General features: G+C 31.9%; 1 protein-coding gene across 1 annotated transcript; it reads left to right on the forward strand.

Moving 5' to 3' along the window:
* Positions 1-13,111: 13,111 nt before the first annotated feature.
* LOC142638995 (NAC domain-containing protein 43) lies at positions 13,112-14,898 on the forward strand. Its single transcript, XM_075813080.1, has 3 exons — positions 13,112-13,406; positions 13,602-13,870; positions 14,030-14,898. The coding sequence occupies exons 1-3, from the start codon at positions 13,223-13,225 to the stop codon at positions 14,753-14,755; spliced, it is 1,179 nt and encodes a 392-aa protein (XP_075669195.1). The 5' UTR covers positions 13,112-13,222; the 3' UTR covers positions 14,756-14,898.
* Positions 14,899-15,098: the final 200 nt, after the last annotated feature.

Below are 15,098 nucleotides of genomic sequence, written 5' to 3' on the forward strand. Positions count from 1 at the left end.
TTTTCACTACAATTTCAATTTCGCTCATCTGAGCCCTAGAATTCGCTCTAGCGAGTTCTTCAATCTTGTACAATGGGCAAAATCTTGAACTACCCCCTTCCAAATTACAAAGCAAATAACTAGAAACATGACACCTTTTTTCTTTTTTTTTCTTTTTTTCCATGTAATTTCCTAATAAAAACCCTAATACAGACTCGAGTATCTATGCAAGTCTATGAAACATGGATGGAGCTGTTATTGGATTGCCCCCCCTAATTTTTTTTTTAATATTGCTATATTAATAGATACTAATTTTAACAATTTTGTTCAATAAAATTATACTTTGCCTCTCTTAATAATGTCATAAATTCTTTTGAGAGTAATATTATAGCTAAAAACGTTTTTACAATGTTTATACAAAGTATTAAGGTAACAAATTCTTATTAGTTCGTACACTTACATTACTTTTTACTTATTAATAACTGCTCATCACATTAGTAATTTGTAAAAATTTTGTAGTTTTAGCATTTTTCACCTTTTAAAGGACATAAAAAATGCGAAAATGAGCAAATGCCCATTTCACGCAAAAAAAAAAAGGGCAAATGCCCCATTTCCCAAACTAATTAGGAAAATGCCCCGTTTTAAAACTAATTAGGAAAATGCACCATTTTTGGAACTCGATTTTCTCAAATTCGAGTTTGAAAAAAAAAATATTTGGAGTCCTATAACGACGTTTTAAGGAGCCTATAGCAACGTTTTAAGGAACTATAACGACGTTTTGTAACTCAAGTTCCATGAACTCCAGTTCTATGCAATTATTTTTTTTTATTTTTTATTTTTTACCTATAACTTGATTTCCTAAAGCTCAAGTCCCAAAACGCCGGTATACACTCCTTAAAACGTTGCTATAGGATCCTTAACTCAATTTTGAGAAAATCGAGTTTCAAAAAAGGGGTATTTTGCTAATTAGTTTGGGAATTGCGTGAAAAGGGCATTTGCCCATTTTGGCCCATGAAAAATTAATATATTAAATCTAAAACAAAACATACAAACCCAAAAAAATTAGCCCAACAACAAAAATTACCAATAATAAAACTAAAAAAATTAAGCCCAATCAATCTATTTTACCTAGAACAAACTATTTGGCCATTTAAAAAATTTTAAACAAAAATCCTTAATAGTAAAGCACTAGACTCAAACGTTGGAGCCACCACACACAGCAGCAAAGTCACCTCCCTAACTTCAAGTCATGGCTTCGTACCTGCTATGAAACCACAACCATGCTAGAGACATAGTCTTGGGACCACATCTCTTTCTTGAAACATGAACAAACATATTGAATGCATGTACGTAGTATAAACAGGGTAAAAACAACAAATCCGATGAAGCATATCAGAAGAAAAATAACTTTAAAGAGTTAGAATAGAAAAGAAGTACGATGCATGATGCTCAATGCATGGGAATGTAATGCTTAATATGCAATGATTACCCTACAAAGATCATAATAATCGGAATAAGAAAGAGATACGTCATGCTTGTGAGTTTTTCCTTACCCAAACGACTTTAGTGTTGGGGAAGGAAGCCACACAAGTGGTGCGTCTTTGGCCGAGCCGATTGGGAAGCGGTTTGGTACGTACCAGTCTACCAATAGATCTTGGTTGGGTAGACTTAGACATATAAATTAATGAAAAATACCATAAATAAAATAAGTATATCCAAGTGTACACTAACTATTAACATTTGCATCTTTGTAAATATATAAATTTATTTCTAGTCTTCTCCGATATATTTCTTTCCATCCATTCAAAACACATATAGCGAATCAAGTATATGTAACTACCCTCTCACATAGAAATGGATCAATTATCTTTATGAGAAAATGTGATTACATAATACATATATACATCCATGGATCCATATTTATTTTAAAAGGTGATTGCATCTGTCCGATATACTGCCTACCATATCATATCCCTCGCATGTAGCAAAAACTTTATGTATATAATTGCCGTGAGGAATCCTTCTTTTAGGTGTATTGTTGCTTGAAGGGGACAGCTCAATTTGCTGCCTAGAATTAGATAGTAGTCTATGTTTCTACTCCGTAGTGCCTAGTCTCCATTTGTGCTCTGGCCACGTGGTTTTATAGCCTCGGCAAGACCTCTTTAAATAACTATTTAGAGCATTCATGTACGGAAAAATTCTGAAAAATAAATAAAAAATCAAAAAATTATTTTACTAATATATATTATCATTTTAAAAATACATCTTACACCTAATACTTTATTATTTTACCACTCTATTTATATATAATTTATTTTATTTTATACTTTTTTGTGAAATTAAAATAATTAAGGATGGAATAAAATAATAGTGTTTAAGATATAAATATTTCTATAGTGGACATTTATTTTTAGATGTTACTGTAACAACATAAATAAACATCTCAACAACATTAAAGCACCGACTGTTGGGGTTTTTTTTTAAGCAATTGGTGTTACATTAAAATGCAAAATAGCTAAAAGCACATTTTAGAGCACCAGATGGGAAATGCTCCACAGTGACTGCATTCACATTTTAAGCATAAAAGTTTGAAATTTATAATGCACTTATGTCTTCATGTATATTTATCCATTTCGTCCTCAGGGCCCTGTTTGCCCTTCAGTCTTTTTTTATTTTATATAAGTGTTTCCCCATTAGGCATACACTAGCTACATCCTTTTATCAAATGATTTTTTTAAGGCATCCTTTAATTTATCGATTGAATATTGAGCATCTTCATATGGTATATGCATCCAAAGGTAGGTGTTTTGCATAGAACACCTACCTTTGGGTCGAACTTGATCTCTCCTAATTGGGGAGCTAGAGGTGTTGGTTGAGGCAAAGCTTTTGGACAAATTAAATCTCAGTTACTTTGGTTGGTGTAAGTAGAGTCAAATTAACCTACCAATTCCAAACTAATTGATTGACAAAAAAAAAAAAAAAAAAAAAAAGAAAGAAAGAAAGAAAGAAAGAGAAACAAAAACTAAGCAAAAAAGACCCCCCCCCCCCCAAAAAAAAAGGCAGATCCTAATAAATAATTAAAATTAATAGCAATTTACATAGGAGTAACTAGTTGGGATAATTAATGTCTTATTCCAAATTTCAAAAACCATATCATGAATACGACACAGTACTCTAATCCGTTGAAACGTTTCTTCAATTAAAAAAAATTCCGTTGAAATAGAAACTCTAGCATATGTAATTTATGTTAGATCAGACAATCCCAATAACGAGCATGTTGCCATACGTACCTTATTTTGCTAAAAGAAGGATACTAATTCCATTCATTTTGGAGATCTATATATGGAAAAGTTGATAAAAGAAGGGTTAAAAAACGCAAAACTAGAAAGGGAAAAAAAAAGGTGGGCCGTACATAGCAATAGACTAGGTTTTCGATTTAAAGAAAACAAAGAGAGTTCAAGTAAGAAACTAAGAATTAGGCGAATGTGCCATACCTGCAGAAAGGAAAAAGGGCAAAAAGCGCTACCAAGAGAGAGCACCTTCTTGGTAGCTGCTATGAATTCTCCTCAATATCATTATCATGTCACACTATGTGATAGGGCACACATAGTCGTCTTGTGTCTCAGTCTCACCATTGCAAAAGTACATTACACGCGGCAAGCTTTTATCCTGATTGTATTGGTTTCTGGCAAACATTAAGTGATGATTGATCACGCCATAGTAAAAGTTAAACGAGTATTAGAAAGATGTTCACTCTCTTCAACCGCGTTTTATCAAACTTTTCATCAACTTAATTGCCGTGTGTAGAGGCTACATTTTTTGTCAAAATTTTATCACATGATTTTCAATTATAGTGCATGTAAAAGAAAAAGTTAAAAGTATTGTAGTTCCATTAATTTACATATTTTGAAATTTTTAATAGAGACATTCAAAATTTAGATTCTCCTACTGTTATCTATTGATTTTTAAAAAAACAAATAAAGATAAACAAAGGAAGTTTTTGGAGAAGAGAGAATAATGACAGACGTCTAACCCAATCGCACCTGCTGCTCCAAAGTCTTCCGTGTCATGGGTTCAACCCACCTTGCTCTCTCTCTCTCTGTCCCAAGGGTTCAATCCACCTTTCTCTCTCTCTCTCCAATTTTTTTTTTTTTCAGAGGCAGAACAAGAAAGAGGAGAAACTTTGTCAAAGCTAAACTCAATTTCAAACACTGTAACAAGATTTCAACTATACTCTCAACTTGAAAACAGTAAAACATGCAATATCTCCTATTTGGCCTATCCAATCATATCGTGTCAAAGGAATATTCAAAAAAAAAAAATCATATTGTGTCAAATTATTTTCATAGCATATCACCTAAATTATCGTTACTAAAGGAAAGATTCTTTTATAGACCTTTTCTGAGAACCATTAGGAATTCCGATGGATAACGGGTCAAAATTTTAAATATGGAATAATTGAAAAGATAGCTTTTTCATGGCTTTAAGTCGTGCGGAATCTACCCTACGAAAGAAAAGAATTGTGTCATTCCAAAAATTATTTAGAGCTCGCAATTTACTTTTACATCGTCAGAATAGCAGCAATAGTAACAGCTGATTTTATTTCATCTGATATATCCAATCAAATCATGTCAAATTATTGCCAGAGACTGTACTAGAATTAACTATATCGTTTTTAACTATTTATTTACCACCGTTCTTTTTGAGAGATATGGGGCATGTCGAGGAAAAGAAGTGTGGAAAAGAAAAGAAAGTCCAAAAAAAAAGGTTCTGGTGTCTAAATATATAGGTGGGAGTCTGTCTTCTCAGAGAGAATGAATGGTATCTAATCTAATTTTCTGTGACTAAATGTTGACATTTAACCACTTCTACGACCACCCTAACTAGTAACCATAATATGGACATATATGATTGCTTGCCATGCAAACCACCACGTATGTCTTTCTAGGTGTGATACATATGTAACTTTTTTCTTTTTAGAGAGAATAATACATGTGTAACTTTGAATAAGAAAAATGCATCTTAATATATGTTGACCCTATTTCCAAACACTCAAGTAAAAACGAGAACTCAAAAACTCAGGCATCTTTTTATTTTTTATTTTTGATAATAAAACTTGGACATCTAGAAGCCAGTTATGTTATTTATATGAAATAAAAATTTAGGACCACCCTCTGTCGCTGTTATTTGGAAATTGGGTATGTCATTGGATTACACTTTACTAGCTAGGAGCTATATATTAATTGTCACTTTGCGTGAAATATTGTGGAATTGAAATTGACATAAGACATGAATTTCCCATAAAGCTGAAACCAAGCAATGGTACGTATGTATGTGGAAATTAAGCAGATGGGGTTTGAAAATAATAATGACTTGTAACTCTCAATGTACCATCAGATCTTGAAGGTAAATTTCTGATCAGAAGTACTTGATCTTAGTGTTGGGGATAACTTAATATCATCACAAGTTGCCAAGATCACTTTAATCAGTATCTGCAACATTCAAATTTTGCTCTTTAATTTACGCAAACAATTATATTAACAAATTATTTCTCCAACACCAACCGCATGCAGCAACTATACATAATACATGTGAAAATAAAAATATCAATTCTGTTGTGTATAAAATAAAATAACAAAAAGAAAGAAAGAAAATGCAAAAAAAAAAAAAAAGGTATTGTTATCAAAACCAGTGCCGGTTAGTAACTAAAGTATATAGTGGTTGCTAGGTCATTTTATCAGACAGAATAATGATTAGAGACCAGGACTTCAGAGTGGCTTTGAAAATGATTAGTCTAGAGACTCCTAAAAAGCTTCCCCTAACGAAATACATATGTTCCACAATTGCTGAGCACATGGACAAAGTGAAACGTATGAAACATATATAAAAATAGATGGCGCGATCGTTACTACTTGAGAATTCAAACTAAGGCCAGCGTCATATCTTTTGCAATTTCTCAATAAAATTGGTTAAAAGGAAATGGTATGTCTGCTAGTTTATTTATGCTTAACTTACACATGGGTTGCTCTTTGGCTTCTCATAGGCTCGCTGTGGTTGTCAAACACGTGTCCAATGACCCTTCCTTTGCTGGTGGCTACACAGTTTTCGAAGGGGTAATATAAGCTATATATTTCACCATTATTAATGTGATTCACTGTGAGTTGGTAAAGACAACCAACTAATGTATGGATTATGAAATAAATTGTGTTGTATTATTGTATGAGTTATGACATAAATTTATTGTTATATATATATATATATATTTTTTTTTTTCCTACCATGAATTTCAATTAGCTCAATTGGTAAAGTCTCTTGTCATTGAATAATAATTTAAAATCCAATTGATATTTCAGCCTAATGATAAAGAAAAATAATTATCGAGCAGATATCATAAGTTTAAATTTCATTGTATTTATATATTTTTTTAAATCATTATAGGTTAGGTTGGGTTTAATAACTATGAATTGGAAAATTTGGTGTATATCATAAAATATAATGTCAATATAGATGTCTAAACATAAATGGAGGAAATATAGCTTTCCTAAATGGAATATATTTATGTTTTGTTAATTTAGAGAATTGACATGTGTTAGGTATCGTTTAAGTTTCACAACAAATTCATGGAGTCCAAGACTCCAAGTAGCATAGCAAGCCCTATTAAACACGGAAAAAACTTAGGTAATACTGGAGCAATATTGCTCCGGGCTAACACAAAGTGTGTGGGCCCATGGAAGGACCATGTATGGAGCCCATCCCTTTTTGAGAGCCAGACATAATGTTTCGGAACAATCTAAGAATAATGTGTTTTCTGTACATAGAACACATTATTTTTTAGTAGATAATAGCCTCATGTTTAGTAGAGTATCATTAATTAGCTGAATGTCAACATTTGTGGGTTATCATACATTCTTATAGACAAGTATCAGGTCAACATGTTATTATGTGAAAGACAACAATTTCTTCAAAATACATCCAAATATTCAAGCTTAGATTCAGAGAATGGTAGGAGTCCAAGAAATCCAGTAACATGAAAAATAATTGGGTCTATCGTCCATTATTGGCAGGGATGAGTTTACATTGATGTTAGGGTGGGCACATGATCATCATGACCTAAAAAAAAATTATTATATATAAATTTTAAAAATTTTATGATTTTTTATATTTAAAAAAAAAATTTTGTGACCATTCGAAATTTTTCTAGACCTAACATAAATAAATTTTGAACAAAGTTTGGAAATAAACTCGGTTGTACGTTACATGCACATTGGTCTTGCCATGAATTGGATGTGGTTTGGTCGGATCAGGGAGAGTGGGGCTTTTGAAGATCGTGTCAGTTTACAGATTTCAAAGAATTGCTTTCTTGGATAATTCAGGAGAACAAAGACTCAACCTTATTCACTACAGTTCTGTGGTCAAATAGACCAAGGGAGTCAATCTTGTATCGGAGGCTGTTCTGGTTTGACAAGTGGAACGATATGTTTCGATACCGGTCAATACCGGTGTACCGTTTTGGATTTATTGTTCTTTTTTATAATTATAAATATATATGTGTGTGTGTGTGTGTGTGTGTGTGTGTGTGTGTGTGTGTGTATTATGATAAATATAAAAGTTTACCATAAAACATTTCCTCAATTCAGAACAAATTATTCATGATTTTAGACTTTAGTATCAGTTAAAAGAAAAAAAAACACATTATAAAAAATAGAAAGCTTAAAAGTTACCATTGCATACTAAGAAAACAAATAATACTAATAAGTTAATGCAAATAAGTTACCATTAAGCCCTAACAAAAATTCAAAAATTACAAAACTTAAAAAAAAAAAAAAAATTTCTTGTACCGGCCAGTGCGCTCGATACAGGCTGATATTGTCCGAAATTAGCCGGTATGGCCAGTATTTTAATCGATACGAAACGTTGATATTTCGATACCAGTATACATACCGATACGATATTGACTACCTTGAAATGGACACAATGTAATCAAGTGCATTTGGCTCAACCATACTATAATCTTCACTAGCTTGCACAGGTTTCGAAGGAGAGATGCGAGGAATTCTTAGCTCTGTAGGTCCCCTATTCAACCCCTCATATGCAAACTCATGTTTCCTGGAAACAGCCTTCTCTGGAACATTTCAAGATTAATTTCGACGGAGCTTCCTTTAGCTGATCTTTCTTAATAAAAGTAAGTTGCGTTTCTTTTCAAAAAAAAAAAAAAAAAAGAACTTGGTTGTACACTAAGGCTGCAACTGCATTTAATATATTTTTTTTATTGAATGTGAATTTTGACAAATCCACCATTGGATCACGTTTTTTTCTTATATCCTCCAAGCTTGCAAAATATTAATAAAATCAAATATTATTAGTTATGTCATCAATTAAATGTTTAAATTTTTAGTTTTTGTAGTCTAAAATTATACATAAAAAATTAGTTTATGGATCAAATAGTAAATAACATTTTATTGACATTAAATTTGATTGTTTTAAAAACATAAAGATTATGCAATTCAATTGTTAGATTTTTAAAATACGTAGTCATGCTAATTTGTTTAGTGAGAGTTGTAACCTTAAACTATAACTAAGTTTGTAGCAAAACTTTATCCTTAAAGTTTAGTCTCCTTAACAATATATTAGGCCTTTACAAACAAAAAGGAAAACTTGTTGAATTGATAATGAAACTATCATATAAGAGATGTAGCCTTAAAGTTTCAAAATAAGAGATGTAGTTTGTAACATTGATAATGAAACTATCATATATGCAACAATTTCAAAATAAGAAAACTCATAAAAGAAAATTGTAAAATTTTATGTATTTACATGTTGTCTTTTTGGTTTTGTTATCAATATATGAAATTATCTTTTATTAGATTTTGTATAATTTAAGTTTATAATGACCACTTTGAAAAAAATTTCTGAAGCCACCACTAATCATTGGTTGCTCAAAATCCCAAGTCTTGGCAAATATCAAGGAGAAAGTGTGGAAAAAAAAAATATAGGAGTGGAAAGAAAAACTACTATCAAGAGTAGGTAAGGAGATTCTTATTAAGGTTATTCTTAAATGTTGTAGTCTAGTTCGAGGAAGTTCCGACTTTCTTGCATAAACAAATGATTTTTACTGTAACTACTTATTTTCAACGAAGCTTGATCAGTTTTTTTCCCTTTCAAAAAAATTTTAATGGATAGTTTAAATATATAGAATATGATTTAAATCCAATTAAATATATATATATTAAAATGATAACATGTAAAAGTTGTAAGATTTCAAAAACTTATGTGACACATTATTACGAGAACAATCAAAAGTCATACCACATCAATTTTATAAATTTATAGAATATATTATAGATGTATCTAGCATATCATATCTCTCAAACGTCAGTAAATGTTTACAATGCAAAATTACATATATGGAGTTTGGAAGACACTCATATGGATAAGTAATATGTATAAGACGATGCACACATAACAGCATGTCAATTTAAAAAAAAAAATTAAAATATAATTTTCAGTATGAATATTTCAATTATTAATCTATAAATAAAAAAATTTATGCAAATACTGTGTACATTACGCTTCAGTTATTAATATATATTCCTTCTAATTCCCTATAAAGTACAAAATATAAGGTGTACATTACGTTTGATATCTAGGGCAATAGCATGTGTATTGGTGCATGTATAATATAATATCATATCAAGGTTGGTCATGCAGAGTCCTGCAGGATCTGGCACAAGCAAATATACGTTTAAATAGCAATTAACGAATCTCTCTCTCTCTCTCTCTCTCTCTCTGTATATATATATATATATTGTTAGATACTGAATCAGGACTATTCATGACCATACCATGACCAAACTAAAACATAATATATACCATCACTTTTCATGGCAAATTATAAATTCCCTTTACGTACCTGATCGATGTGATAACGTGCTACGCAAGAAGAAAAAACCAATATTTATTGTTTAAGAGCTCAACTAATGGCACTGATTGCTTAAAAAATCTTAAAACTAACCGCTAACCCATATAAAAAATTATGAATGAAAAAAAGAAGAAGAATTATATATATAATATACATATAATCATACCTAGGAAACACACTATTTTTTCTTTCTAAATTTTTAAGCAAAATATGGTTTAAAATTGCTTCTGGAATAGTGGGTTACATTCTTAATGGGTTGTGTCACGATTAAAAAAATACTAGTCACATCTGTATTATACCATAAAAGATTAGTCAAATTACAACTACGTTTTTCATAATTACTTATACAACCTAGGTTTAGTAAAAACTTGATGTCAGATTTAGTATGCATTTGCATAACATACACTTATTTAAAACAATTCACATAATTCAGTGTATTACAATCTCCTACTCTTTAATGTCTAACATTCTCATTGGGTCCTGTGTTGTGATGTAGTACCCTCAAGCTACATGGAGTTCCCAAGTTAACTCTAATACTATTTGTCACAATTAAAGTAAGCACTAGCAACATTTGTGTTATAACTCCAAAAGACTAATCAAAGTTATAATTAGACTCCTCATAATCATTTATATAGTCCAATTCAACCGAGTATACACTTGATATAAGACAAAACATATGTCCACATATAGCACACGCTTATTCAATTCAATTCAACTCACAATGATCTAGAGTATCCTAGGTTGAAATTTGAAACTCGACCCGATTATAGGAAAAACTTATGCATTTGATATGTTTTGTCATACAAAAAAATTGAGCCTATAACTAATATAGTATTCTTCATTTTGCTTTCATGTCCAATTTTAGACAGGATGTCTAAAGTGTGTTAAGAATATTGTGCTCTATAAGTAGAAATTGGAATTGAATTCCCCACCCCACTTTGTTATAGGAAACAGAAAAGGAAAAGGAAAAAAATAAAAAAGGCTAAAATGATATTTGCAAATTGATCAAATTCACATAATTGATGTTGGCTTGTTAAGTACTCCCTCTGACCAAAGCAATATCATGAGAACCTGGTAGTTGGGTAACTGATATTATTAAAGAATTATCAAACAACATAACTTGCTTTGACACAATAAACCATAAACTATGTTCACATCATATTATGATATTCTCCTTTTATATAAAATGAAACTTTCATAATTAAAATTAATATTATGATGTGACATTTTAACATCAATTAATTTTTTTTATAATATGAAATTTTATACACTATCAAATTCAAAAAATAAAATTTTTACTAAAAATGAAGTTTCTTTGTTTCAAGTGGAATGGGAGATTTTGTTTCGTTTACATTAACTCAATCTCAAACCAAGCTAATATGAATTAATTACTTAGTTAAATAGGAAAATTTTAGGTATAATTTTTTAGGTGTTGTATCTTATACCAATTCTTCATAAAAATTCACAAATATGGATGCATTGATCAATATAACACAAAAATGTTATATTTTTTTAAGGGAAATTAATTTCAATACAATCATATGTTTCAATTTTAATTGAAATTTTAAACTAAGATATTAAGTTGAAATTTTAAACTAAGACATACTATCTAAAAACTAAAAACTGTATTTAAGTTTTTCCAATACCCAAGAAATGTGTAAACGGAAACATTAACCACTAGAGGGTAAACTTTATCCTTAGCTGAAAATAAAGAGCAAAGCATATCTTTCCCCTGTTTTTATTTAGCAACTAAATATTCATCAAATAATTACAATATGAATCTCTCAACTTGAAATAGATTTTAAATTAAATAATATAAATTTAAAGGCTTACAAATTATCAAGTCATTAAAAATTTTAAATGATAAGACACATGCATTGTTGGATTCTAGAAACAAAATTTTAACACTACCAACCGATAATGAGTAATATACTTTGAGAGGGCTAAACTCAACTGAGCTTAACGGTTGAAACCAAATAATATCTAGGATGCTTAAGATGAACCCAAATAGCTTGTCTCTACTCGTTAACATTAATATTCTTGAAATTTGGGGTGATTAAGCTGATAATTAATGTGCTGAAATCAAATCGATGGTTAATTTATAATTAATGTTTTGAGCAAGTTGGCACTCTTTTTAAGCGTAGTTTAAATAAACAATGAAATAATGGAAGTGCAAAGCATGAAGAATATTAGAGAACAAAGTTCATGCACCACGCCAACCCCAACCCCACCTGAAAAAAAAAAAAAAAAAAAAAAAAGAAAGAAAAGAAGAGGAAAGTACACAAAGACTTCATATATATATATATATATATATAGGAGGTCAAGGACATTTGGATTTTATACAACAATAAATCACCACTATTCACGTACTACGTAGCCGAAGTATGATCCTAATTGTGTACCTACCAATACGTAAAACGTGTCTGTAGAAAAAAAATAAGAATAGAAAAGGAGTACCATGAGGGAGACATATTATCAAATGCATTATATCATTTGCAAAATGTCAATGAAATAATCGCGGAGATTTTCTCACGAAAAAGCAATTAAAGAACCAAGCGTAAGTAAATATCTATTAGTTTTTTAATAATAAAAAAAATTGAATATTGACAAGGGAGCATCCACAACCGTAATGTGAATCCCACATGTTCCCATCGATCACATTTTTTCTTCTCATCTAACGGGCCATGAAAGCGCAATCCCTACCCCATCACCTTTTAATTGTTGCGGTGGTTGCACAGGCCAAACCAGAGAGACAGAGAGAGAGAGAGAGAGAGAGAGAGAAAATGGTCATGGTTGTTTAAGAGGGGCTTTTCTGAAGAGATTTTAAGGTCGAGGGTCGTAGTTGTGGATGTGTGCGTGCGCCCTTACACTTCTCTTAGTTGCCTACAACGTCCTTCGTGCATGGGACCCAATACTGATAGCCACATTTTTGGGCCCTACATGCACAGCAAGTTGCCAAAAACAGTACCATTTAGGTAGCTGGCTCTTCTCGTAGCATAGTAGAACTAACCCCACTTATTTATTTATTTTTTAGAAAACTTTTTATTTTATTTTTTTATTTTAGAAAACCACTTATTTATTTATTTATATAAAAGTAAAATAAATAAGTGCCAATGTGTGTCCTCTTGAGAACAAAGCTCTCATTTCTCTTGTATCTTTGGCCCTTTATGTCCTACAACACATATATATAGTGCTCTATACATACTCATTTGTGTATACAAACTTGTTACTTCTTAGACTCTTATATCTTCCACCTCTTCAACTGAACTATCCTAGTTTGTTTGCATTCTTTTTCCTCTTCCTCAGAAAACCTTCTCGGTCTGAATGCCGGAAAACATGAGTATTTCTGTGAATGGACAATCCCAAGTCCCCCCTGGCTTTCGATTTCATCCTACCGAAGAGGAACTCTTGCAGTACTATTTAAGGAAGAAAGTTTCATATGAGAAGATTGACCTCGATGTTATTCGTGATGTCGATCTCAACAAACTCGAGCCATGGGATATACAAGGTAATGCCTCAATATGGTTCATTTCCCTTTGTTTTCTTTGATTTTTTTTTTAAAAAAAAAAAAAAAAATTATTTATATATATAACAAATGGTCATTTTCTTTGGAGCACATTCTTCTATAATTAGCTGAATGTTTTTCTTGGAATGATTTGTCTCTTAGAGATGGATGTTGGGTTTAATTTTTGGTTTGTTGCAGAGGTGTGTAAAATAGGCACCACCCCTCAAAATGATTGGTACTTCTTTAGCCACAAAGACAAGAAGTACCCCACTGGGACGCGCACCAATCGTGCCACTACTGCTGGGTTCTGGAAAGCCACTGGCCGTGACAAAGTGATACTAAGCAATTGTAGGCGGATCGGAATGAGGAAGACTCTTGTGTTCTACAGAGGCCGAGCTCCCCACGGCCTAAAATCCGACTGGATCATGCACGAGTATAGGCTAGACGACAACGTCACTGATACCGATGTGAGCTAATTTTTTAATAATTTTTAAATAAAATTTGTGGTACATGTAACTTTATAATATATATATTATAAATCCGATAAGGTTTAATTGTCTTCTTTTTAAAATACCGAATTTCCATATTTATTTCACTTATCATAGTTTTTGTAACCATGTGTTAAGATCTCCAATGCTATGGGAGAGGCAAGTCAGGAAGAGGGATGGGTGGTGTGCCGTATATTCAAGAAGAAAAATCTGCACAAAACCCTAGACAGCCCTATGAGTTCATCATTCACTGCAGAAACAAGAAGCCAGATGTTTGATTCATGTAATGGTGGAGCCTTGGAGCAAATGCTCCAATACGTGGGAAACGGTAAGGAGGAAGAGATGAATGAAGCAAAAAGCAGCGCAAGAACATATCTCAGGCCCATCGAGACAGGTATGAAAAATGGTTACCCTGAGAGATTCATGAAGCTTCCAAGCCTGGAGAGCCCAAACTCCACAAGCAGCCAATGTTATTACCAACACAATATTCATCCAGAGATGATCATAGAAAATGAAGGGTCCTCAGTCACCAATCCCAACTCTGTTTATAACCAAATGGACTCAGCTGCTCTCACTAACTGGGCAGCCCTTGATAGGCTTGTTGCTTCTCAGCTCAATGGCCAAACAGAGGCTTCTAGGCAATTAGCCTGCTTCAATGAACCCACAAACACCATGCCTTATTGCAGTACTGATCATGATCTCCAATTTTCAACCCTTCGATCATCATCATCCTCTTCCAACAGATCCTACCATCCCACACAGGACTACAACAGTGAAATCGATCTCTGGAGTTTTGCTCGATCATCATCATCATTCTCATCCTCTGACGACCCACTATGCCATGTGTCAAACGCCCCGGTATAACAGAATAACCTTCAATATGTATTATGTATAATCATATAATATTAGTTCTTGAAGTCAGAGAGGCTCATAATTACAGGCAGTTATTTGTGATAATGCTACTAGTACCTGATATGTTAGATAAATAAAGGTGAACAACTTTTAGATGGGGTGGCATTGTCAACCATTATCTTCGGTTAATCACTATGTCTACCATTAATATTTGAGTTTTGCCCTCTAGAAGCCTGGCATACTCTAGGTGCTTTTGATATTCTTTTTCTAACTGCAATTATAGGTCTACCTTTTTTGTTTTTATTTTTTATTTTTTTACTTTTTTAATATCTTCTAAGATGATCAAGATGGTCAT

This window comes from Castanea sativa, chromosome 6 (assembly GCF_040712315.1).
Source record: "Castanea sativa cultivar Marrone di Chiusa Pesio chromosome 6, ASM4071231v1".
NCBI classification, from domain to species: domain Eukaryota; kingdom Viridiplantae; phylum Streptophyta; class Magnoliopsida; order Fagales; family Fagaceae; genus Castanea; species Castanea sativa.

What these genes read in the sequence shown, in the direction of transcription:
- LOC142638995 (XM_075813080.1), top strand. Translation starts at nt 13,223, where the DNA reads ATGCCGGAAAACATGAGTATTTCTGTGAATGGACAATCCCAAGTCCCC. An exon ending in CGAGCCATGGGATATACAAG is followed by an intron (nt 13,407 to 13,601) that starts GTAATGCCTCAA and finishes GGTTTGTTGCAG; the next exon opens with AGGTGTGTAAAATAGGCACC. An exon ending in ACAACGTCACTGATACCGAT is followed by an intron (nt 13,871 to 14,029) that starts GTGAGCTAATTT and finishes CCATGTGTTAAG; the next exon opens with ATCTCCAATGCTATGGGAGA.